The 27,957-nt window shown below is 37.6% G+C and overlaps 2 protein-coding genes across 2 annotated transcripts; one reads left to right on the top strand and one right to left on the bottom strand.

Annotated features, from left to right (window-relative positions):
• Positions 1 to 192: 192 nt before the first annotated feature.
• Positions 193 to 26,890, top strand: LOC108141505. Its single transcript, XM_017264933.2, has 9 exons — positions 193 to 420; positions 14,531 to 14,829; positions 15,290 to 15,568; positions 19,617 to 19,770; positions 20,698 to 20,965; positions 21,049 to 21,152; positions 21,635 to 22,001; positions 22,063 to 22,272; positions 22,337 to 26,890. Exons 2-9 carry the CDS (start codon positions 14,559 to 14,561, stop codon positions 24,347 to 24,349), a joined length of 3,666 nt encoding a protein of 1,221 aa, XP_017120422.1. The 5' UTR covers positions 193 to 420; positions 14,531 to 14,558; the 3' UTR covers positions 24,350 to 26,890.
• Positions 4,336 to 6,431, bottom strand: LOC108141262. Its single transcript, XM_017264514.2, is given in 5 exon segments — positions 4,336 to 4,544; positions 4,657 to 4,917; positions 4,989 to 5,069; positions 5,964 to 6,237; positions 6,240 to 6,431. Coding segments are annotated over 5 exon segments (1,017 nt in total).
• Positions 26,891 to 27,957: the final 1,067 nt, after the last annotated feature.

Raw genomic sequence — 27,957 nt, 5'->3', positions numbered from 1 at the left:
TGCTTTCGGGAGCTTTTCACGCTCCCCGAATAAAGAAAAGCGTTCGCTTTTCTCTCTCTCGCATTCCGCCTCTCGCTTTTCACTTTTCACTATTCGCAATTCGCACCCACACTGTCAGCGGAACTCTCCTGCTGCTGCTGACTGCTTCAGTTTCTGCTTCCGTTTCACTTTTAGTCGCTTTCGAATTGTCCGCCAAATTGGACGCTCCAAGTGCCCGTTGTTTTCGATCCACCCACGGGAGCAGACTCAAAAAACAACAAAAGTTGGGACAAACAACAAACAGCGCAAAACAACAACTTTCGTCTGGAAATTCTACGCTGTTACATTCGCTTGAGCTCACCACACCGAAAAGATCCTCGCAAAAAGTGCAGAAAAGTGAAGAAAAGTCGAGAGGAAAAACCAAAGCCAATTCTTAATTGTGTAAGTCCCGCGTAATGTACGCATGTGTGTGTGTGTGTGTGTGTGTGTGCCGTGTGCGTGTGTGTATTGGTGGGAGTGTCCTTCGAGTCCTGGCAGTAAATATTTAAAACAATTAAAGCCTGACGAGAGTGAGTAGAAAGCCAAAGCCCAAGCCAAGGTCCCTGCCTAATAAGGCGGCATTTCATGGCACATCCTGCCAGCAGGATAACTGCATTGTCTGGTTAATTCGCCGTTAATGCAGGCTGATTACAGCCCACGTCCTGACACCCTGACATCCTGACATCCTGACCAGCCTCAACCCGAGCTGCCTGCTCACTGGAAATGGCCATGAAAATGCACAGCAACTGCTACATTTTCAAAGCATACTTTTTCGGGGAAACGAAGGCTTCTGTTGGGGCGAAAGTTATCCCGGACTTAACAACCAGACTTAACTTTAAATCCATTCAACTTAAGAAAACACTTGAGAAAACTTTCAAGTAATTAAATGCCCAAAGATGGCGAGTACTTCAAATTTAAAGAATACAAAACTTATTTTAACAACCAAAATAATCGTAAAATAGGTAGATTAAATGCAAACTTACTGAAAACAATTTCGATTCAAGCTTTTTGCTTTTTGAACTCCATTTTTACCTTGGCAACTTGATCTTTTAATTCCTGATACATTTTTGTTCTTGGAAATATTAGTGACTGAAAACTACGTATTAGCTTAAAGAGGCTTAGAAACTTCTTTAAAACCATTTTTAACAAGAACTTCTATATTTTTTGAGACTGCCTACAACGGTTTCAACTGAAATTAAACGACTGGCAGCCTGACTTAGATTGAGCTAAAATTGAAACCTGATTGAAACCGCAATTTTCATTATTTTAGTGACTTGTTCAATAAATTTGCATGTATATCTCTCAAGCCCCCTTGCCCGCACCCCTTAGCCTACGAAGTGCAATCGCTTGTCTGGGCATCAGGTGCATCCAATTCCGGGCCGAATGGATACTTCGGGCTGGGCAAATATTTGCCACAAGTTGGCCAAGAGTCCCTTCTTCCTGGCCCTCCGCTCAAGCCAAGCGTTGATGAACGCAAAATTAATTCCAGCTTCCACCCGCTGAGTACCCTTTCGTCCCCTCCCCTCTCCACACCTCTCCACCCCACCGCACTCCTTGCGGCATCTTCAGGCCGAGTCCCGATAACTTTTTACTACTTTTGCTATACTTTTGCTCATTCTGCCTAAGTTTTGCCTGCCTCCTTCACTCCGGCGGATTTTTTCTTCGCTTTCTGGCTTCATTGTTATTGGAATGTCTATGTCGAGTTTTTTTGTTTTTGTTATACAGTCAAGCCTCCTTAAGAAAATATTATAATTGTTTAAATCTTAATTTTTAAGGCAATTTGACTTAGCCATATATTTAGAAATTATATTTTCTATACGGATTTCTAATCGAATATGGTTTTATAAATTCAATTGTTTACATATTGATTTCTTCATTTAGCAAATCTTCGATAATGTTTTTAAATTTCTCCTGCAGCTTCGGTGGCTTTTGGTATAGTTATAGCTGTGACTGCTTGCGTTTTACTCGCTACTTTAGCATTCTTGCCCTTGGCGCGCACTTTTCTTCTTCTACTAGGGTCCTTCCCCCCCTTACCCCCCTCTCTATCCTTGTGTCGCTTTTTGTACCTCTTCCTGTGTGCCTTGTGCCTTCCTTCCTGTTCGGCATGAACGTGCGTTGTTTCCTTCGCGTACGGGCTTTTGGCATTGGCCTGTCCGTGTTTTGTGCGTGTTTGCCAGGGCTCAGGCTCAGTTTTTTCTACATTTTTTGGCTTTTTTTTCCTATTTTCCTTGCTATTTGTTATTTTTTTTCGGTTGGCTCCGAGCGCTTTTCTTTTGTGTGTACATTTAAATCGCAATCAAATAGCAATAAAAACTTCAGCGAGCTGACTAAAAATGTGATCAGTGACATCGTAGCATCCAGTGCATTAGACTTAAGACCATATTCTGATGGATGGCTAGATTTGGATGTGTATTGTGTCAACCATGTCGTATACGCAATGTGGATGATGTGTTGACTTATTGTCCGGGAAACTTGTTGAGGGATCTGGTGGTAAATTGATATCTCTGAGTTTCGGTAAACCTTATTGGGTGAACATAGTTAAATGTTAAACAAGTGTTTTACTAAATATTAGAAAAAATCTAGTGAACAAAAAAATAAAGAATCTTAAAAAGTTTTTTTTCTTGAATTATGTATGAACTAAATATAATACATGCCACTAATGCAAATATTACGATTTAAAATATTTATAAAAAGTAAAGCTTTTCATTGCTTTTGCTATTATGCTACTATTTAATGACATTTGTTAGGACTTTTGTCATTTTGTTTTGTGGCATTGTGCACCTTAAATGAATATTATGAAAATTGGTTTAAAATATATTTTACAAAATCGTAATATATTTTTAACAGTTTAAAGATATTTAAATTTATAATTAGATTAAAACCTGTACATAATAATTTATACAAATGGTTATTTTATAGAAAGGACCTATCCACAAATTGTCTGTTGTAACTCCAATAAAAATAAGGTACAGTTGCAAAAAAGACCTTCATTTTGAAGTGTGTGCTGGTCATTAAAAAGACAAAACATAACTACTTCTGATAACCTAGTCAAAATAATGTACATAACACCATTAAAACTGTAATGAAATTTAACGCTGCACTCTTTGTAAAACTAACCAAATCAATTTTCTGGAAAAACTTCGTGGAAGATTATATTTTTTAAGGCAACCATTATAGAGGTTGGTATGTACAATATTTCTCAATATGTCTTTAAATGAATACAGCAAAAGTTGATTAGGATTTCGATTGTCTGGCAGGAAAATGGATTACTTGTTTTTATTAATGCAAACGTGCTGTATTAACTAAAGAAGCAACGACGGCCAATGCTGTGTACTTTGACCTTTGCAATGAGCGAACTTAGGGAGCTTGGGGTCAGGAAAAGCTAGCCACGACTACAGCAATAAGCTGTTTAACTGCTTGTGCATGTCAGCACAAGCTTTCCCCTGGATTTTCCGACATTTCCCGCTCCATTCACTCACTATCTCTCCGTCGCAGATGTTGTTGCATTTCCCTGACAATGCAACTGCCAATATTGCTGGACGGTGATGGGGATGCGGATGGTGATGCAGATGGGGATGGGGATGTGGATGTGAAAGGACGATTGTGTTAGTTGTCTGCGGCTAAAATTGCATTTGTGTCCATTTAAGCGTGAGACGCCTTCAAGAGAAGCGCGCTCTTATGCAACATATGAAAGTCAAATCATGTTGCGTAAACACATTTGTCACACGCAAAGGACAACTATGATACTAGAATTTAAAAACAATTTAAATCAAATTATATTTGGCATATAAAATTATCAAGTATTATTTAACACCTGAAAGTACCACTCGCATAAAAGATAATTGAAAAAAAAACTAAAAAAATATTTAAAAGTTTAATTTTAGATTTTATAAAAAACTTAAATATTTGTTTTTTTTACTTACTTAATAAGGAAAGGAATCTAATATATTTAAAATTTTTTAATATACTTGACTGGTGGCCCTATATAAAACATTTTTTGCCACCAGGATATAAATAATTCTAAGAATAATAAATATTTACCATTCTTTCCATATTTTTGTAAGCATTTAAATTACAGTCTAGTTTTCTTATGGTTTATTTATGAACAGGTACAGGACTTTTTTATCATAAATATCATTTACTTAATAACATATTTTTTTGCCTGTAGTTCATCCACGTGCACACAAATTACGGATATCTGCTCCCTTTTATCAGCATCAATGTCATTCGGAGGTTGCATTCAGCTGCCAAATTCATGCATGGGATTTGTTCTCATATATTTTTGCAAATAAATTCTTCCCAAAAGGGCATTCTGGGTCAGCATTCGGCCAGTTCTTGCAGTTGCTGCATGATTAAACTCTGCAGCATTTCCCTGGCCAAAATGCATCCGTTGCACGGGCAATCGCGGTCATTGGGAATGTGCGAGGACTTCAGGCTAGTCATTTGCAGACGTCGATGTACCTCTAACCTCGTTCGTTTTTTCCAGGTCCTCACGTTGCAGAACACACAGCAGTAGACAGTTATGCCTATTAGTTAAAAGTATTTACAATACTTAACAATAAAGACTCAAATCTGTTAAGATTAAATTACAAAAAGCTATTTAAGAGTTCTTTGAACTCAAAACCTATGTCAACTTACCAACTCCCACAACGGCAATGTGTAAAAGCAAAACCATGAAGACAAAACGGGCATAGTGCCGATGTTGTCGCAACTCTTCAAATGGAAATTCAATTTTGGCATTGTAACCACCTTTGTCAGCCTTTTGGCCAATGCTAGAGTTTTCCAGCTCCTCTGGCGTTTCCATATCGGATTCCGCGTAATTCTCAGTAGTGTAATTTTCGCTCTCGTTCTCGTACTCAAACATTTCGAGCAGCTGCGTTTCGTTTTGCCAGTCATAGTCTTTCCGGGAATACAACAAAAAAAAAAACAATAATCAAACGGACTACGGGGGCATTCAATAGTGCAATTACCCGTGAAGTTGCCATCGGCTTCGACCAGGTGAGCATGGCAAATCGAGGTGACCATCAGAAAGATCCACCTGGCTGGGTTTCCTTGGGCGAACAGAATCATGGTGTTCCGACGATTGTTCCAATGCAACTGAACAAACTAAAAGCACTCGGGCCCAGGCGTAACTTATCAACAAAACAGCTGTTTGTAGGCCTAGATAAACATCTTAAAAACGATTCATTTTAGTGCGGAAAGAATGTTATCTTAAGGAAATTTATTATTCAGCGGAATTTTTTTAGAATAAATAAATATAGGATTAATGTTTTACGTAAACAATTTAAAATCTTTCAATAACTCTCATTGCTTAATTTTTGTTAAATTAAAATAACAAACACATTCCAAAGGCAATGATTCTAGGAACCAAGGTTCACAGAGTTTAGAAAAAGGGTCATTTAAAATGCATAAGTTGGATTGAACTCAAAATAAAAGTATGTATATTTAAAACTGTATTAACTCAAAGTATAACTTTAATAAAGTATAACGCCCAAAAAATTATATATTTATTTTTAATAAGAGTGTATTGAAAGTAAACTACAATACTTTTATTAATTTATCCTTAAAGTAAATACCGAAGAGAGTAAAACTGTAGTCTATGGTCTTATGTTTAAACCACATAACATTTTACTTCGGTTCTTACGTGGATTTACACATCTTATTACCTAATATTTTAAAATTTATTTAATAACAGTTTAGTTTCTATGATAATTTTTTTGTGCAGGATAAAACAAAAACAATTTGGAAAAGCGTAGTGTAAAATCCCAGAACTAATACAACATTTTTATGATAAAAGAGACCTTGGAATGTACTGATTTGATATTATATCCTAGAAGAAAGGCAGTAGTTTGTAGCTTCATTAAATCTATTTGAATGACATCCAAAACCCATGTCGAATGTCTCAAAATGTAGACATTTCTAAGCACACTGCGTGATGACCCCACAGCTTTCGATGCACAGTGAGTTCCTGGCGATGCGACAATCGGAGCAAAGGCAGCCGACCTTGGTGGTGTGAATGAAGGTCATCTCCAGGATGTGGGCCGCCTCCTGGGGCAAAGTGGGCCACACGATGCTCTGGGTTCGCGGGGCGTAGACATCGAGGCCATCGGATGTCGGTGGCATTTCCTCCGGAATCCGGAAGAAACAACAGATACATCCTGACCGGAGGAAATCGGAAATCTCCGCTCCGTGAGCGTTGGTCAACGGAATGGTAATCATTCAAACTCACCCAATAAGCCGAAAAGAATCAGAAGGCCAAGACCCAGGAGAGTCAGTAAAAGGATTTTTATTTGAGCCTCAGCCAGCAGGGAATCCTGACTTTTATTCACAAACTCAGAGCAATAATATTGGTCCAACAAATTGAAAAGTGCAAGTATGAAAAAAATGCGTCGAGTGCTCGGCGTCAAAGACATTTTGTTAATAGTTTTTCTCCGCTGCTCAACGAACAATAAACATCTCGAAAGTGGGAAAACAAACGAAAAGAAAACAGCTGCAAACAGATGGCGACATCGCCGTGGAATACTTACAATTGGCTTGCAAAACTTGTGCGAAAATTAAAATGTTGCAACTGCTAATCGGCGTAAAGCTTATTTTCATGCACTTTCTCCGCCGGGAGAAAAACTTTATTTATATGCTAAATGCTACAATTTCGTGTTTCAATCCGCCTTTTTTCCCGGTAAAGAAAACTTCAAACATGAAAGACTTAAGAACTTTACTTAAGCTTACTTACTTTAATTACTTTTGAGCTACTAACAAGAAAGTAAACTTTTAGAATAGAATTTTTAATAAGTTAAAGGGCAATATCTTACAAAAACTGTTTAAACATAGCTACTTTTATTGTTAACAAGAAAGAAAGCAAACTTCGGCAAGCCGAAGTTCATATACCCTTGCAGCTATTGCATGAATTAAATACTTTTGAAAACATTTAAATTATGATTTACTTGAGTATATACTGAAAAACAGTGAAGCTATGATGATTTGCAGCTCAATTATTAGATAGTTATTTTATATATTTTTATTAGTTCTATGGGAGCTATATGATATAGACGTCCGATTTTGATAAAATTTAAACCATAATTCTGAAATAATTAAACATTGCCATATGTCGAAGAACTAAACAAAAAATTAAAAAACAGAAAAGTTATAATTTTTTTTCATTTATTTCTCCGATTGTTCCTATGGGACCTATATGATATAGTCGCCCGACTTTGATGAAATTTAAACCGTAAATCGAAAATATTTAACCATTACTAAATGTCGAAGAACTAAACAAAAAATTAAAAAACAGAAAAGTAATATTTTTTTTTCATTTATTTTTCCGATTGTTCCTATGGGAGCTATATGCTATAGTCGTCCGATTTTGATGAAATTTAAACCGTAAATCGGAAATATTTAACCATTACTAAATGTCGAAGAACTAAACGAAAAATTAAAAAACAGCAAAGTTATAATTTTTTTTCATTTATTTTTCCGATTGTTCCTATGGGAGCTATATGCTATAGTCGTCCGATTTTGATGAAATTTAAACCATAATTCTGAAATATTTAACCATTACTAAATGTCGAAGAACTAAACAAAAAATTAAAAAACAGCAAAGTTATAATTTTTTTTCATTTATTTTTCCGATTGTTCCTATGGGAGCTATATGCTATAGTCGTCCGATCCGGCTCGTTCCGACTTATATACTAACTGCAATAGAAAGACAGCTTTTGGGAAAGTTTCATGCAGATAGCTTTAAAACTGAGAGACTAGTTTGCATATAAACGGACGGACAGACGGACAGACGGACAGACGGACAGACGGACGGACAGACGGACATGGCTAGATCGACTCGCCTAGTGATGCTGATCAAGAATATATATACTTTATAGGGTCGGAGATGTCTCCTTCACTGCGTTGCAAACTTCTGACTGAAATTATAATACCCTCTGCAAGGGTATAAAAAGAAGAAAAATTTGTTCAAACTTTTGAGGTTGGTTTACTTGGTTTTGATATATGATATGTTTTGATATGCATACATATTTGTATATAGATTGGCAATGTACCTACAGGGCCCTTTTCCAATGAACGAGTACATGACCTTCGTCGTTGCCCACCACCACCACCACCTACTTCACCACCTCGATGCCTCCCACTTGTCCGAAAGCATTAAATCTGTGCGTTTCGCCTGGGTGTGCATTTGTCATAAGCCAAATAAAAAGTAACCCATTTGCCCTGAGAAATTACATTTAAATTGCAAATTTAAAGTAAAAACAAAACACAGGGCACACCACATACACAACACACTCGACAGTCAGCTGCACTCAAAACCATGAAAATGTATGCAAAGGTGACAACCCAAAAGAAAAAGAGGAAAATCCAGCAAAAACTGGATAACAAGAAAAAATCATTTGCAGACATAATTCACTTAACCGCCAGCTGTCTCCTCTCGTCCTTGTATATTCATTTCTCACACACTTCACTCACATGCACTCTCATTTTTCTACTAAACTACTATTTGAAATTCAAAAATAACAAACTTAAGGCGAAAAACACATACAAGTACTTTTACATGGCTTATTTTTTAATCGATATGGGGGCAATTCATTCAAAAATAGGCTAATGGACAATGTGTGTATGTTTAATTATTAAGGTCGTAACGTTGCGCAATGAACAGTAATAGGTATTATAGATTATATTTCAAAGTTGTAAGCTAGTAACCGCAATTTAAGCAATTAGTGTCCTGTAAACCACTTAAAATATTTTAAAATTCAGTTCAATTAATGTCTCGAGAAAAATTGCATTCCTATTTGTACAACGCAAGTATGTTGTTTTTCTTAAACACTAAGAACCATATTTGTGCCAAAGAAATAGAAATTCACTCGAACATTTTCAACAATTTAATCAACGAAATGATTTGCAATTTGAAATTCATAAAAAAAAGGAGGAGAATCACTTGAAATGCCACTTTACGCGCATTTTGATTGTGATTTAGCGCTGAATTTGCGATTACCAGGACGATGACAGCGAAGGACGACAGACGACAGACGATGACGAAGTAGATGAATATTTAATGCGGCGAACAGGAGCCCCAGGGACGAAGGACCCTGAAGTTTGAAGAGCAGCGACGGAGATGCAATAGAACGTGAAAATCTGTTTTCCACAACCATTTTCCAAGGGATCTGGGCCTGGGAAGCATTGGAACGGAGGCAACTTTGTTGCATCGAGACAAATTTGTATGCGTGTGGCTTGGCCTCTGCCGATGGTCGTGTTGCTGCTCCCGCAAAACTGAATAATCGATACTGCCTGTCGAACACTTGAAATAGCACCAATGGCACAGTGAACAGCACCAACTGCGGAAAAAGAGGCCATCTGCCTTTTTTTTGTGCCATCCTGATGGTTGCATTTGCATCCACTTTTCGAAGAGGCAACACTTAGCACTGCATAATTATTCAAGGCTTTGATGTTCATCACTCAGTCAATCGACAGCCAATTTTAGTTGTTTAAATGCCTCAAATAGTTTTGCGAATATTTAACAGTTTTAAACATACCATTTATGGCTAGTTTTATTAATAATTGTTTGATTAATTTAAGACTTTTTTAAACAATACAATTCAAAATAGACAAAGGTTACTTTATCCGTTTTATTATTATGGTTATTTATATAATGTTTCAACTTTACAAAGAATTGTGTTCGCAATCCAACCTGTGTAATCTATTTTTCATTTTTACTTTACAAAAAATTAAATTAATTTAAAAACAAAATTATATTTATCTGTACAAACATAAAAAATCTTATATATTACCTTTAAAACTATAGGAATTGTGAAAGTTTTACATACTGTTTTAATTGACTGAATATCGCAGATAGAAGTATAATTTTTTTCCGTGCTGCTTTACATATCCTGGGCCTACCCCTTTCACCTAAGCCCAGGCCACCTACTAGCACCCCACCCACGGGGCGAAGGTCACCCCACTCGCTTTGCTAGCCGCTTGTGGGCAGCCTTCGTGGGTTCAAGTTCAAGTGCTCAGAGTTTGCCCCCTCATAATTGCCGTGACTTGTGCAACAACAGAAAATACAAAAAAACAAGAAAGAAAGCAAACTTCGGCAAGCCGAAGTTCATATACCCTTGCAGCTATTGCATGAATTAAATACTTTAGAAAATATTTAAATTATAATTTACTTGAGTATATGCTGAAAAACATTGAAACTATGATGATTTGCAGCTCAATTATAAGATAGTTATTTTATATATTTTTATTATTTCTATGGGAGCTATATGATATAGACGTCCGATTTTGATAAAATTTAAACCATAATTCTGAAATAATTAAACATTGCTATATGTCGAAGAACTAAACAAAAAATTATAAAACAGAAAAGTTATAATTTTTTTTCATTTATTTTTCCGATTGTTCCTATGGGAGCTATATGCTATAGTCGTCCGATTTTGATGAAAATTAAAACATAATTCTGAAATACTTAACCATTACTATATCTCGAAGAGCTAAACAAAAAATTAAAAAACAGCAAAATTATAATTTTTTTTCATTTATTTTTCCGATTGTTCCAATGGGAGCTATATGCTATAGTCGTCCGATTTTAATGCAATTTAAACCGTAAATCGGAAATATTTAACCATTACTAAATGTCGAAGAACTAAACAAAAAATTAAAAAACAGCAAAGTTATAATTTTTTTTCATTTATTTTTCCGATTGTTCCTATGGGAGCTATATGCTATAGTCGTCCGATCCGGCTCGTTCCGACTTATATACTACCTGCAATAGAAAGACAACTTTTGGGAAAGTTTCATGCAGATAGCTTTAAAACTGAGAGACTAGTTTGCATATAAACGGACGGACAGACGGACAGACGGACAGACGGACATGGCTAGATCGACTCGCCTAGTGATGCTGATCAAGAATATATATACTTTATAGGGTCGGAGATGTCTCCTTCACTGCGTTGCAAACTTCTGACTGAAATTATAATACCCTCTGCAAGGGTATAAAAAACACAAAAAAGATACAGATGGTGATGATCATGATGATGATGATGATGACGATGACGAAGGTTCCTTGTCTCGCCTTGGGGTCCCGGCCCAGGGAAATTTAACTTTCGCATAAAAATGTCAAAAAAGGGAAAATTATGAAATGCCAAAAGGCGGAAAACGCTGTCGGCGGATTGCTGGCAAAAAAAATAGAAAGAGAGAACAGGAAAACTAGAATGCAGCTCATGTAAGCGGTGCCCCACCGCCGACCCCTCATCGCTGCACTGCACATTCCCAAGGTCGTTAAGTGCAACTCACCCACCGCCGCCCCTTCGTTTTCATCAAGCGTAAACAAGCGAGCGACGGCAGAAGCTCGAAAACATTTTCACACTCGAATTGACCAAACACTAACAAGGCAAAGAGTGAGGGGAGTGGGTAGAGAATTGGGTAGAAAATGGGGGGGGAGTTCAACTCTCACCTTTTCTTCTAAGATCCTTTTTTTTTGCTCTTACACGTGTCCGGTTAAATTAAATTATTTATGGGATGCTTTATCAAAAAGGGTTTTCACTAAGCTTTGTGTGTGCTTTAAAGGTTGACATGGCAACTCTGCCACAGACTAACATAATTATAAATAGCAAACAAAATCATTGACGATTTCTTTTGGTAGTTTGAAAAGCTTATTCAACCTAATGTAGTTAAAGTACATAAATTTAGTGCTTAATTTAGCAACTTAATAAAAGTAACACTATGTAAATCTCCTTGCCTTTGTTCTGCCATTAAATATGCAAACCTAACAACTGGACTTAAAATATATTATATATGTATATTTTCATTAATAAATTGCCATGGTGTCCATGTGTTCATTTTGGGATAAGAACAAGTAATTAAATTTTTTAACAAAGCACCGGCTCGGCGAAACAATGCAACTTAATCCGTTTAGTTATGCATCGAAGCCTTTTAAGATAATTAGTCTAAATTAAGCTGCACATACTCTCACATATTATTATTGGATGTTGATAGAGATAAATAACGTAATATAATCGACTTTATGATTCTTCTTCATATCCTTCGTCTAATGTTTCCTCTTAATTAAATCAACAGTGACTTTAAACCTCAACACACATCATTAAGCAAACTTTTGATTTACAATTTTGTAAATATCCCCCAAGCGAGTGTGTTATTTCAATCAAGTCTTATACATAGAGTAAGTTTGAACAGTAAGTTGGTCAAAGTTTGCTTTTCAGTTAGCCCAGCCACACTACCCAAACCCATTTATTTGCTATACCTACCGAAATGCCAACTGTTTGTGCAGACTCTTTACTGACGTGCCTAGAATAATCGGATTGCCTGGATTTGCCATAGATTTTCTCTGGGCGCTAAAACAGTTTCGTTTTCACCTGACCGACACGATGGAAAACTTTCCTAGCACTTTTCGCACTTTTTCAAATGGAAACTTTAGCGCTTCCGCCTGCCACCTCTCGATTTTCATTGTCAGACGGTTGTGTTTCAGCTATTTCCCCGAAAAGTTCGCACAAAGCTAAATGTTTATTTATACTGTAGTTTGTTTGCTGCCTGTTTGTTCGTTTGTTTCTCTGTTATTGTTATCCGTTTTGTTTTTTTCTGTTTGTCGCCGTTTTGCCGCTGAATCGCATTCTTGGGCCTGGAATCATTAGGAACTATTTGCTTAGCAAATGCCACTGGCATTGCGAATGGGTCGAAATAGTTGCAGGCGGAATGCTGGACCGCAGAAAGGGTGGGAAGGGGGGAGAAAATGGAAAAAACCAGGCCAGGAGCAGAGCAACCTTGCTCGAAAATGGCAATGGGAATTGGGTTTTGCGGTTTTTCCTTTCTGCCCTGCGGCATTTTCCACTCGAAGAGGAAATTCCCTGGTTTTTCCCACGATTCAAGCCATTTTCACAGGTTCGCTGATATCATCATTGGCACATTAACACCCTCACTTGCTTAAACACACATTTGACTGGCTAATTACGAGGCTGTCAACAAATTGCCATAAAAAAAAAAACTCATTTCAGCCAAGAAAATGGCACAAAAAACGTGACCAGACAAACCCACTCAAGCAGGGCGGAAAAGCCGGAAAATCCTCTCACATCTCATCACATATCCCATCACTCGATGTTATGGCCACTGCCACTACAGAAAGTGTGACAGTTGGACTATATAGTATAAGTGTAATATATATATACGAATATGAATAGGGATGCCGTGAGTGTGTGGGTGCGTGTGAGCAAGTGTGAGTGCCACCCAGCATCAAGTGCCATTGACGGCGCGTCATTTTCTTGAGAACTCATTTATCCACGGCGCTCAAAGTTGGCACCATTCAAAAAAAAAATAAAAAACAGGATTGTCTGTGTATTTAATTAACGAAACGGAAATTGCAAAATGTGCTGGCAGATACTAGATACATTGAACTTGGATTAAGTTTAAATTAGGTGCCCTAAATCAATAAGAAAGTATTTTTAGATGGGCAAAGTTAAGCCCTAAGTAAACTTAATTTGTAATTGAGACTTGAAGATGAACTGTTGTTTAACTGTTGTTTCTTTAAGGTTATACGTTTTAGATCCAATTATTTTATTCCACTATAAATAAAGAAAATTACCTATGCTTTGTTCTTTATAAATTGGTTAAAAATCAAAAAGGGGAAACTCAAAAAAAGTTAATTTACAGTTATTGCTATACAAAAACAAACACTTCAAAACGGTATTTATGCCATAAAAAGGGTTAAAACGAAAAACTATTTTAATATTTTGCCAATAAACACTCAATTATGAAACACTGATTCATGAAAAAACACAAGTGCTGTTATACTATAACTTCCGCCATCGATAATTAGGTAACTGTCTTCACACTCAAAAGTTAATTGAGTAATTTTTCATTTTATATTATTTTTAGAACTTTTTAAACTTGTTTCTCTTCCTCCTAATTAGGTTATTTAGTGAGCTCATTAGCATGAGAGTTTGCTAAAAAGCTTTTATAGATTGAAAAATACTTTATTATTTACTTGACATGACCATTAGCAAGAGAAAACTATTGTTGTTGAAAAAGTTAAACAAGGCAAACAAAAAACTAAAAATAACAGAAGGCACTGCAGGAACATTTATTATTTTATTATTTTATAATTGGAGCACAATGCAAAGAATCTCTTTACAAAACGGAGTTAACCGCCCACAGGCAACCCGAAAGCAAATCAAGAGCAGAAATTGGTTAGAAGCTCTCAACTAATTAGCTCATTAGTGGGATATTTATAGTATATAAGCCTTTCAATTTAAATTGAATTTATTTATGCATTGCAACAATGCTTATTTATTTTAGAATATAGCTAATTCAGAATTTCCTATCACCTGACCTTTGTTTATTGTTTCCATTTAGCGTGGTTCGAGGTCAAAATAATCCATCAATGTGAGTTTTCTTTTTTATGGTTTTTATGAAGAGCTCTTGGTCAGCTGTGAAAATTGGCAGTAGGCCAGTTGGTTGTCACCTGCAAAAACTATCTAATGAATTCAAATATTTGCATATTTTGCAGCGGGAGGAAGATTGCAACTGCCACCTGAATGGGGCAGAGCAGCAAATCAGGAGCTGGCGGAGGCGGGGGCGGAGGAGGCGTGGTCTGTCCTTCGACGGCGATCAGTGGCTGTGCCTCCGGAACGGCCCTAATCCAACTGGATGCATCTGGCCAAGGTGCCGGTGGCGCCGCAGGGGAATTGGAACATGAACGTGGCACTTGGACGGGTCGCTTTGATTTTCTGCTCTCACTGCTGGGATATTCAGTGGGCCTGGGAAATGTGTGGCGCTTTCCCTACCTGTGCTACAATAACGGAGGAGGTAAACTGAACAAAATATAAGATAATAATTATTTAGAGCACTCAATATCTAAGTGCCATAATTGAAGAAGTGAACAATTAAAAGTAAATTCTATTATATTAAAAAATGTATATTAATTCAAGACAGAAAGAAATATAAAGCGTATGCTACCCAAGCGACATAAAATAAGATTAGTCTCACTTTAAAACAACTAAGTGCTTAACATCATTTTAAAGTACAAATTCTAAAGTTAATTTAATCAGATACATTACAAAAAGAAAAGAAAATATTTGATTTAAATAGAGATAGTTGTTGTGGCATCTTATGCCACAGTGAAATCTTAAATAAACATCATTACATACTTATTTCTCAACTAAGATCTCTGATCCACAATAAGATCTCTGATTTTTAGTAAATTGAGGGCTTACAATTAAATATGTACAATTAAACTAAATTTAATATAAATGTAAAATACTTTCAGGTGCCTTTCTCATCCCCTTCACCATAATGCTGGTGATTGCCGGACTCCCGCTGATGTTTATGGAGCTATCCTTCGGCCAATATGCCGCCCTGGGTCCGGTGGCCGTTTATCGCAGGTTCTGCCCACTCTTCCGGGGATTGGGCACCGGCATGATCCTGGTGTCTGCCATAGTTATGCTCTACTACAACCTTATCATCGCCTGGACCATCTTCTACATGTTTGCCTCCTTCGCTCCGGTGCTTCCGTGGCAGAATTGCGAACCCGCTTGGAGCACTAAGTGTGAGTTTTTGCCCTGGGGACATAATATGATGGCTCCAATTAATTAATAGGCCGAAACACTCTAGACACACTCTAGAAAAAAAAACAAAACAGTGGGGGACAGGAGATGCCAGATTCCTATCTTTTGTTACGTTTTTCGGGTAATAAATTAAGCAAATTGCAGGCTGTCAAAAGTGGAATTTTATTTTTTTTTCCTCATCTACGGCTTTGTTTTTGTTTGTGTCCGTTGGCGGCACGTGGCTCGGTTGGGAAAACACATGGCTGGGAGAAAGGAAAATGGTTGTGTAACCAGCAGAGCCCGGAGACAATTGATTCAGGACAACGAAGATGACAAAGATAAACACTGACAATCCCGGGAAAACTTTCAAGGAAACTTGCAAATCATTGCAAAAAAAAAGAAAATTTAAAAACAAAAAAGCATGATAAGTTCTTATTGAAACATTCGAGTAGTTAAAGTTAGTATAATTCCACAGGGGATCAAAAGTATATCATTCATTTGGCCCCGACAAATGTTCCGTCCTTCACGCACACGCACACGCACAAGCAAGAAAACAAAACAAAATATGAACAAACTTTCGCTAAGAATTATAATAATAAACAAGATGGTGGAGCGGAACAATAACGCATACAGGAATCCTAGGCGCCTTGAAGTAGGCAATTGTTTTTGTGCCTCGTTTGGCATTGTAAGGTGAGTGTTTCACTCGTCTGTGAGTTTATGTGTGTGTGTGTGTGCGGGAAGGCGTTTTCTTACGAATGCCTAAGTCTGCTCGTGATTTCCATTCCCGGAAACAAACTCACGGACACTTTAAAACACATAAATCCTTAACGACCATTGAGCGCCTATTCTTCCCTGGATTCTGGAATATCAGATGGGTGGACTTTTCATACTTGGCCGGAAAAGCGTGGAAAAGTTTCCTATGTAGGTCAGAAATGATGGCAGCCAGTCCACATTCATTTGAACTTTAAAAATTTTCTGTAAAAGACATTCAGTATGAATTAAGTTTGTTCAATGTCATAAACAGTTGATAAGAATTGGGGCTAATATTAAAGAAAAACATACAAAAAACTTAAGAAGGTTTATAACAATTTAAAAAATGTAAAGCTATAAGCTAATTACAGTAGAATTTATTAGAAATCAAATTTTTGTTCATGCTAATATTAATTTTGTTTAATATTTTATATTTTTTTTTCATATTAAATAATTTGTATATTACCGATTATTTGTTTACCATTTTGCAGACTTGAATTCCACAAAAAAATTCGTTTAGTGTTCAAATTATTTCCATCTACTAAATTATAAAGATATTTCAGTTTGGGATAGTGTCTTTCATAAATTAACATTAGTTTTTTTGTACATATAAAATAAAAATCAATACATTTTTTTTAGTTTGTTTTCTGCTTTACTATGCTAGGTGTTCATTTATTTAATAATGTTTAGCTTATTTTATGGCAGGCACTTTTGTAAAACTCTTAGGATATCAACACATACAAAATATGCCCACTCACGCAATCCTCAATTCGCTGAGTCTTTATTACAAGGAACAAGAACAGCGGCAAAAACAAAACTATCTCTAAATCCCATTGAAAGTTTTGCATGAGACAAGAAAGCGAAACCACCCACAGCATTCTCTTTGAGTGGCAGTTATAAGGGGCTTCAAAAACTTGAGGAACTCATAATAGTACTAAGACTATTAAACTAGTATATGTTACTTTGATATGAAATACAGTACAACCATTGAAATAATTTTTCTTATCTAAGCACCCATAAATTTAGCTGTCTTTACTAAGGTCCTTTATAGTTCAAAACATTTTTAATTATGGTAGGAAAAGTGGTTAAAGTTTTCTTGGAAAAATTAACAGGCTAATTTTCTATTACATTCCATAGAAACTCGGTTAAAAACTCACTGAAAATGTTACCGCAGCCACCAATGCCATTTCCCCTACTCAAGATATATAGCCAGGGATTGGGAAATGAAATCAGACTTCTACTTGTGCGAAAGCTCAGAAATCGATAATGGCTGCTATTGAGAGTCCCCCGTCGCGTCTTTTTCTCACATTTCACCTTCTGGGGTTTCGAACTCGGCAGCTTGAAATTGTTAAAATGACAAACAATTATGTCTTAACTGTTTTTGACACTCAATCGCTGGCAGTGGAAGCTACAACCTTGTGCCAGGCTTTTCCCTAAGCTCTTAAGATACAAAGTTGAGTACGGTAGAGGAAAATATTATGTACATATATATGTATATATCTGTATAGAGAGAGAGAGAGAAAACGAGAAGGCAAGTGCCTCGGCAGACAAGCAATTTCTTAAGGATTTTATTTATTGACACTTTTCGATTCGCCTTCGGATGCTGGCAGCATCTCTGACCTCGTCACTGGCCGCCTTTTTCCTCGTCTGCTCGGTGCTGTTTTAGATGACAAATGTTTACTTTTAGTGTCACGATTAAAATGTGTTTAACTTTGTTTGTCCATGGATTGAATGTCGCACTTTGTTTGGCTTTACACTTACTTATATGTATGTTTATATATTTTTTTCAGTAAATATTTGGATGGTCTTTTTATGTGGCCAATAACGGAAATGAGCTCACAAGGAATTACAATTTATTTATTGGACACGTATTCCTTTCTTTTCTTTGCCGAAAACGTCCTCATCAAAGTTTACCATCAAACTTAAAGGTCACAAAATTTAAGGCCAATTTCCTGCGCCAGGCGTAGCACTCAAATTGAATAAGAAAGTCGAGGCATGTGTATCCCTTTGCAACCAGGATATACACACAGACACACACACACACAAACTCCCCCACTCGCAAGGATTTATTTAAATGTGTAGACCGCCTGAATTTGTTAGGCAGTCCTCGTTTCTTTTTCAAATAAAATTTATTTCATATGATTCGCATCTAGGGGCTGAATGTGTGTGTGTGCGTTTGTGTAATCAAATTAATTGCAATACAAACAGATGCAGCCAGGCAAATTAAACGGCGTGTAAACACTTGAAGTTTTCCACCAACCGCCAGCCACACGGAATTGTTCTCAAATTTATTTTCCCGTCGAAAAATGAAGCTGATGAATTGCTCTGATGAATGTGTGTGTGTGCGTGTGTGCGTATGTGTGGGGTTGCTCAACCTTAATTCTGGCTCAGAGTTTCGTCTGTAATTGCCAGGGTTTTATTCGGGTTGGCCATGCGGCGTATGAGTAATTTTTATTGACAAGCGCTGATTAAGCATACAAATATCATATAGGTTTTTTTTTTTTTTAATTTAAATGCCATAAGTCGTGTATTTTGTTTACAAAATATTGCATTTCCCCAATCAAATTTATTACGTTAATTAGATAGTGCAAACAGTAGTGTCCTGGGGCTTGGCAACCATGTTCGTTGCCCCACATGCACATGCAAGTTCAACTCAACCGTCAGTTAGTCATTTTGTGGTTCTTTGGGGGGAAAAAACTTTGGCGGTGACACATTCCCCATGCCAACCACGCTTTCGACACTCAGCACACACAAGTCAAATGCCATAGACGGAAGTGGAAATTTGAGTTTTGTACAACAGGAATTTAACTGATGACAATTTTAGGTGAGCATGAACCAGAATGTGTCAGCAGGAATCACTGGTTTTCCGGAAAATATGAGCTGTTAGTATGAGTCTTATTAGACAAACTGTCGAAAGGGCTTTCTAGCTGTAAATATACATCAGAAAAACAGTAACTTAGGACAGATTGCTCTGCTATTAACCTTTCGCCTCCCCGACTCTGCCAAAGTTAAAAGTTGTAAGAACCTTTTGTCCAACCCTTTTGCGCCAAAACGGACTTTGACATTCCCAGACCCTTTTTTTTTTTGTTTGCCGCCGTCTTTCATTATTGTTGGGGCTGCCCCTTTTGTGCTTTTCTCCTTTCACTTGCCACTTTGTCCTCTTAATTATGTAGCCGGACACACAGAAAATAAACTTCCACAACCCACCGACAAATAGTTCATAAATATTAAAATGCTGTTTGGCCCTTTTTGCATAATTGAGAGGGATTCCAACTTGCTGACAGCCTAAGTCTCTTGCAGATTGCTTCTCGTATGCCCAGGCGGATCAGTGCGAGGCCACCAATGGCACCTACTACCTGCGCACCTGCCACAATGCCACCTCTGCGGCGGAGAACAACATCACCGCCCTGGCCCTCGTCGCCCTCAAGCGCCCGCCCGCCGAGGAGTACTTCAAGTGGGTATCGAATGAAATTATAGAATTGATAAATGAAATTTGATTCGTAAATGATCATGTTTTTCAAAAATTCCCCTACTCACATGATTTATACGCAATTTCCAATATATTAAATTATATTTGATAAATTTCTTCATTTATAAAAAACCATTTTATGAAAATCTTAGCCTCTACAGTTCTTGTAACATCCCCGCATATTTTCAGTAATAACAAATAGATTTCAAAATATTTTGACCAAAGAAAATATTTTGACCAAAGTCTAGCAAATCAAGTTTTAGCAAATCATTTCTTCAAATTTTTCAAAAAAAATTCCCTTACTTATTGAGAATTTTTAATATATCAAATTTTAATTTGATAAATTTATTATTATGTATGTCACAGATATTTCTATTTTTAGCATCTACAGTTTTAGTAAATCCCCGCATATTTTAAGTAATAACAAATGGATTTAAAATTATTTTGGCCAGAAAAGAAATGATTGGCCTAGGTGTAGCAAATCAATCATATTAAATTTTCAATTTACTTTAATTAACTTATCATTAAGGAAAATTTTGGCTTTATTTATTCAATTCATATCAGTTCATATTTGTGGAGCAGAAAATTATTATTATTTTAATTTACTCTCTTGTAAAAAACTGGTAGCATTTATAATGTATCTGAAGAATAAAATACATTGTTGCCTACTTTCAAACTGATTCAAAATCACAACAAATTTTTCTAGCACTCTCGATTTTTTTGTATTTTTCTTGTAACTTGAATAGTGAAATTAAAACGTGGTAAATGCTGATAAAAGACTGAAAGACTAAAGTTATTTGAAAAGCACCTTAAATAAAATGTAAATTGGATATTTAGTCCTTGTAATATTATGTACTATAGGTATAACCCCAGCCTCTAAGTAAACCATATTTGAACTCTCCGATTTTGCAGCAACTTTGTGCTGGGCCTGTCCAAGGGCATCGAGGAGACGGGCAGCATTAAGCTGTCACTGGCCGCCTGCCTCTTCCTGGCCTGGGCGATTGTGTTCCTCTGCCTGTGCAAGGGGGTCCAGTCCTCCGGCAAGGTGGTCTACTTCACGGCCCTGTTCCCCTACGTCGTCCTGGTGATACTCTTCGTCCGGGGTGTCACCCTGCCCGGTGCCAGCACGGGCATTATCTTCTATCTGACGCCCGACTGGAAGCAGCTGGCCAATGCCCAGGTGGGTGGTGGTGTTGCACTTGGCGCACTTGGCAGACAAACTTCTTCACTGACGTGGCCTTCCTTTTGCAATCCGTCTTCCAGGTTTGGGGCGATGCTGCGGTCCAGATATTCTTCGCACTGAGCCCGGCCTGGGGTGGTTTAATCACGCTCTCATCCTACAACAAGTTCTCCAACAATTGCTACAAGTAAGTTCGTTATTATTTAGATGCTTCTTGGAATCAGAGGTTTAAGCAGGGGTTTAACATCCATGGTGCACTGCTTGAGTAATAAATATATACAGCTTTAGTCGGTTGCACAATAAATGAAGCCAGTCAGTTGTCCTTGTCACAGCCGTTCTTACAGTTAAACAAAAAAATTAAATTTAACCAAGGTAGATGCAATCAAATAAATGATTCTTAGAAAATTACACTTTGATTTTAAAGTAAGTGTCGTATGATCTTTAAGCGTCAAACAGCCGTAACGCACTTAACAAAATAATGTATAAGACAATCATTTTATCATAACAATAAAAGAAAAATGAACTGCTTCAACTGCTTGCACAAATAATGCAGTTAATTGATTTTAAAATAAAAAATAAGATCTTTAAGTGTCACACTGATTTAACACAGTGAACCGAATATTAATTAAATTAAACAAAAGGTATTAACAAAATTTAATCTTTATCAAGGGACTCACTGATCGTGGCCTTCTGCAACATAGCCACCTCGTTCTTTGCCGGCCTGGTGATCTTCTCCATCATTGGCTTCCTGGCCCACGAACTGAACGTGGATGTGGAGAAGGTGGTGGATCAGGGTGCAGGACTGGCCTTCATCGTCTATCCGGAGGTTGTGACCCGTCTGCCCGTTTCGCCCGTGTGGGCCGTTCTGTTCTTCGTGATGCTCTTGACCTTGGGACTGGACTCTCAGTTTGCCCTGATGGAGACCGTCACCACGGCGATTCTGGATAGGTTTCCGAACCTGAGGCAATACAAGATCTGGGTGGTCCTCTCGGTGGCCATTTTTGGCTACATCGGCGGCCTGGGATTCACCACAAATGTGGGTATTTTTTTGGAAGTTATATGTGCTCTAGGAACTCATTTTATTTGTTAATCTTTAGAGCGGCATGTACTGGCTGCAACTGATGGACAAGTATGCTGCCAACTGGTCGGTTCTGTTGATTGCCATTTCGGAGTGCATTCTGATTGCCTGGATCTATGGCTCCCAGCGGTTCCTCAATGATATCCAAGGCATGATTGGCAAGCGTTCCTGGTTCTGGAACTTTTTCTGGGGCATCATGTGGCGCTATATCACCCCAGCCACTCTTCTGGTGAGCTTTTCTTGATCATTATTAATGATTAAAATACTTAAATAATTTTTTTAATCAATTTTAGTTCATTTTGTTCTTCAACTGGGTGGAATACAAGCCGGCCAAGTATGGACACTATGTGTACCCCATGTGGGCGGATGCCGTGGGCTGGATCGTTGGCCTGCTGCCCGTCTTGGTCATCTTCCTGGTGGCCTTTCAGGAGATCTGGCGGGCGCCTAAGAACCTCAACTTCGCGGAGCGCATCAAGCACCTGCTGCAGCCCACCGCCGAGTGGGGACCAGCGGGTAGACCCTGTGTCAATCTGCACGCCGAGCGGTACCAGAGCCAGAACTACGACGGAGTGACCAATACCCAGATCCTCATCGATGACGATCCCTCGCCCAAACAGAAGTCGAACAAGAAGGAGAACCAATTGTCGCTCGATGTGGATGTGGATGTCGAGTGCCTGCCTCTTGCCACAGTTGGCAAGCGGCCAGGTACCGGCAAAACAATGGGCAAACAGAGCAGCAGCAGCGGCAGCAATCTACAGACAACTGCCAAGAATGGCACTCACAAGTCGCCAACCGAAGTCAGTCCCAGCAAGCAGCCACTTATTCCGGCTGAAAAGGAAAGTAAATCGGCCACCACAAAAGTCCTGGCTGCTGGAACGCTGAGCAGTGGACGCGAGTGCACCACAATGTCCACTTTTGCGGGTGGCGGGGAAAAGAATCCCACGAAAGTCAATTCGGCGGCAGTAGCAACCACTGTTGCAGCTACAATGGCAACCAGCAACACCACGACATCTGCGGCTGCCACTAAAACAACGCCGCCAGTTAGTGTGGCTCCTTCAACAGCAACAGTTGCTGTTGGCAAAGCGAATGTTGCCGCTCCAGTGAAATTGGATAAAATGGCTCCAGCCAAAACGACAATATCAGCCAATGTTGCTGCTGCGGTGGGTGCCAGTGCCATCAAAACATCAACGCCAGCAAGTGTTGCAACTACAACTTTGGTCAGTGTCTCGACAGGAGCAACAAATGCTGCTGGTGCCAATGGCAAAGCAACAGTTGCTGCTGGCAAAACGACGTCAACTGCACTTAATGCTAATGTTACAGCTTCAGTTCAAGTAATGCAATCGGATAAAATGGCAGCTAGTGTTGCAACTACAACTTTGTTGGCGACAGGAGCAACAGTTGCTGCTGGGGCCAATGGAAAAGCAGCAATTGCGGCGGGAACGACAAATGTTGCTAATGCTGCAGCGCCAGTCAAAGTATTGCAATTGGACAAAACGGCTCCACTTAAAACGACAATATCATCAGCTGTTGGCGTTACAGCTGCAGCCAAAGACACGATAGTCGGCAATGTTGCCGTTGTAAACACAACGCAAGCAGTAAAACTCACGCCAGCAGCAACTGTTGCTGCTGCGGTGCCGGCCAAGTCCACAGCATCCGTGTCGAGAGCAAATATTGACTCTGGCAGCAAGCCAACGGCTCCTCTATCCACTTTTAAGTCGTCGGAAAGCAAGCCGGCAACGGCAGCAAAAGTTAATACAAGTGTGACAAACGGCAAAGTCAACCCGAACGCCGGAGACTCGGCAACGGCTATAAATATCACAGCAATTGCACAGCCAGCAGTTAACCAAAAGCAGACAACGGCAGCAACATCAACATCAACATCAAAGCCGCAAGCAACGCCTTCGAAAACTGCCACAAATACAAAGCCGATGGCGAATTCATCAGCAAGTGGAAAGGTGGTCGCAGCGGACGACATGTCCAGCAACAGGACAGCAGGTAATCCAACGGCAGTTAAGGGCCCGGCCAGCAGCAATATGTCAGCAAAGTCGGCGAAAGCTGGTAAAACAAAACCGAACGAAAGCAGCCCTACAAAGTCAACAGTGAATCCCATAAAATCCGGCTCAACCAGCCCCACAAAAGCTGCTGCATCTGCTGCTGCTGCACTGAAATCAGGAGCAACTGCAGTCAAGACAGCAGCAACATCAGCTGCAGGCAGCGGCAAGAAGGCGGCCGCATCGACAGCGGCAACATCTGGCAGCCAGGCCAAAACGAAAGGCAATTCATCAGCAGCAACTAAGAAGAAATAAGAGCTAAGCTCTCGAGCATCACAGGTAGGATCTATTTGGGTCAAGGCAAAACGGTTGAACGCATAGTTCCCAATATCGAAAACTATTTTTATAAGTATATATATATATAAATATAAATGTGTATGTGTGTATCTAACGAGCTAAGCAACCCACTTAAACCGTAAATGTAAAGAGTTTAATTAGGCAATTATGTAAACGGACACAAAGTAAAATCAAATATTTTATAGACATTTAATTTGGATTGGCCGGAAGAGAGAGAGAAAGAGAGAGAAAAGGAAGAACGAACCTTCATGTTTCCTATGCGAAAGTACCTATTTATCAGTCAACACTGTGGGATAGCTGTTCCTTAGTACCTAATTTCCGATTGATGATGATTGCAGGACGGTGGCGATGGCGGAAAGACTCGATTGTAATAACCGAACAAGTTAACGTAGGATTTAGGTCAGGATTGCTGTTGTATGTTTCGTTTTGTGTGGGTATATCCCCTTGGATGCCCAGCCGTTGGGCGCCAAGTAATTTGTGAGCAATGTTAAAAGTGCAATGGAAACCGTTGAGTTTTAAAAATATATAAATTTATATACAAATATACAAAGGTTACTAATCAATTTATACAAATGAGAAATCATTTGATTGTTTTTTTTTACTGCAAATATTCTTAAGACTACTTTGGAGGGACAGAAAACAATGGAAGGCGGAGGTGTTATTCCGTTTTATAAGTGCGTACATTTGTTTATAGAACTGTATACATCACCCGGAAAAAAAAAAGAAAACCTTAATCTGTAATTATAAAGTGTATCTATGTGCTCACTGTACTATATGTTTTCTGTGCTAACGAGAGACTCATGTACCTAAATGTTAATCAAGTTGCATCAAATCCCTATTTGTGTGCATTTGTATAGTTAAGACAAAATATTTAGAAATGTTTTATGTGTGTGGAGTAGATGGAAACTAAGCCAAACAAGATAAAAATGCTCACGAGAAAACAAGAAAAAAAAAAACAATAATTACAAGTACATTTCTAGAATTTATATAACCATTGTTGTGTATTCATGTTGAGAATAAATTATATAAATATATTGAAATATACAAAAAAATAGAAAAAAAATATAATATTCGTAAATATTTATATGTGTTTGTACCTGTAGTTAGTTGGAAGAATTAATATACCACTCATTCAGAAATGATTTTGCTTTTCACTTGATTTTGATATTACATTATTGCAAATTGAAAACCACAACTTTTAATTCAACCCCTGAAAATGTGTGATAAATAATTTGCTCCGGCTCAAAGTAATTTTCAATTTGTGTCAAACATACTTTAGGCGTAAGTGGAGAATTGAAAACAGGAATATATATTAATATGCGAATTGAAACTGTTGTAATTTGAGTTTGTTGTTGTTGATTGTTTAGCGCAGTAGCTGTGACACAAGCCTACATACATACATATGTACCTAGAACCTAGAACCTTAAATCAGACATATAACGATATCTATGTATATGGAATAATGAATGAAATAGGCCATCGATGTTGCATGTTTGTTAGTTGAACTGGATGTGTACCTGTAAAATGAAAATTGCAACGTAATCTAGGCGGAATTATCAAATAAATTAAAATAAGGAAATATGTAATGGCTGTTCGAAAAGATATAAATAATAACGTAAGCATTTCCACATAAATGTTTATTTAATGCCGCAATTTGCTCAAAGCTAACTTAAGTCAAAACTTAAGCTGTCAATTCCGACAAAATATAACATGTTACTCAATTGGCGTATAAAATAGTGAAGTAAGAAGAGTTTACTTTAAACATTGAACAGAGGAGCTTCAAATTTTATATGAAATTTTGGGACGCCAACGGAATAGACAAAAGGTTTAAATCAAACTCGAAAACGCTAGGCAAGTTATTAATCAATTGCAATTCATATCCCAGTAAACCGACAACCAAAATATTCTTGAATTAAAACCCATCAACCGGAAAACCCACCAGCTCAATCTAAACATTTATAATATGCATGATCAACAATAAGAAACGATAAGATATATAAAACAAGTCAAATGTATTTAAGCAGAAAATCTATTCGATGTATGCATTTTAAGAGAATAAACATTTAAGCGTAGATAACTGAACTAACAACTAAATAAAAGCAAAGAGCACGTTTAGTAAATTTCTAATCCGTTACCACAAATCCTTTGTTAAATTTCTGTTACTTCATTTCAATAAATCAAAAGTTATTTGCAGGGTTATGTAATCAAAAAAGTTACTTTCAGAAGGAATTGAACGACTACACAGCAATTTATTGGAGAAATGCAAAATCAAAAAGTCTCAACTCCTTTCCTTTAAAGAAACCAAATTGAAAAGCGCAAGCCGGGGGCTAACTATAAAAATATCTTACTTAATAGTTGTATAACATTTTTGCTGTTCTGGTAATCAAAAGTATATGTTATATCAAATTAAATGTGTAAGCAAATATTACACATATTCCACAGATGCCAATAACTAAACGATTAATCATAAATAATTATGTTAAAAATGTAACATTAAGCGAAGAAAAACAATATTCATGAATAAATATTTATGGGTTTTAACAAAAAAAAATAAAAAGTTTTTGTTGATTGTTTTTCCAAAAAAGAAATGTGGAGGGAAACAAGGATGATAGTTATCTCGCGGATTTAAAACCGATTCGAGCACCGAAGGCTAATCCCCACCATTCCTTACTCTACCTTCTCCTCTTGCATTTACGAAATTAACTACAGATCATCAATTCCGGCCAAAGATTAGAGGGGCATTTATTTTCTACATGTAAGAGTTTTTCAACTCTCACTCGTACAAGAGACGCGAATCTCAACGCAGTACGCCACGGACGTACTCGTTGAGCTCTTGTCTACACTACACCTCCAGCAACCACACAATAGAACGCGCTCGACCGAACCTAAGTTGAGATATATTTAGCGGCGGCCGGCTAGTTCCGTGGTGTAGGGCGTAAGACGTGAGACTACGAGGCATTGCTATGCGGGTTCGAATCCCACGTGTAGTTAATAATTTTTCATAAATCTATTTTTGTTTTTTTTTTTTTGGTCTTTTATCTTCTATTAAAAAATGTGCTACATTTAGAATACTAGAAAAGCTAATAAAATATAATTTATACAAATTCAAGTGTTTTTGCCTTTTATTTTAATTTAATTCTACTTTTTTTAAACTTGTATTTAATTGCTTAACTTAACTTAATTGCTGAAATTTTTGTTTCACCCTTTTATACATTTTTAAAAGCAGAGACTGTGAAATTGATTTAAAGTATGGAAACGCTTTAAATTAATTTGACATGGGGTACTAAACACATTTATATAATTTAAAGCAAACCAAAAACTTAATTTAAACTCTTTAAATTTCACTTCGAAAATGCTACTCAAAACTTGTATTATTTGGGTTTTACTGGCCTATCTTGTTGATAAATCTACTGCAAAACAATCCCATGACTATAAATGGTGCACGGTGGCTAAAGATGGATACTGTATAAACTAAAGTATTAAATTCTAATAAAACTAAATTACAAAAAAAATTGTATGTTTAATTGATTAATAATAAATGATTTTTACGTGTTTGTAAAAACACA

The sequence above is a fragment of the Drosophila elegans genome, unplaced genomic scaffold (genome assembly GCF_018152505.1).
Source record: "Drosophila elegans isolate 14027-0461.03 unplaced genomic scaffold, ASM1815250v1 contig_183, whole genome shotgun sequence".
NCBI classification, from domain to species: domain Eukaryota; kingdom Metazoa; phylum Arthropoda; class Insecta; order Diptera; family Drosophilidae; genus Drosophila; species Drosophila elegans.
The sequence above is the reverse complement of the archived record's forward strand: the minus strand, read 5'-3'. Positions and strand labels throughout refer to the sequence as shown.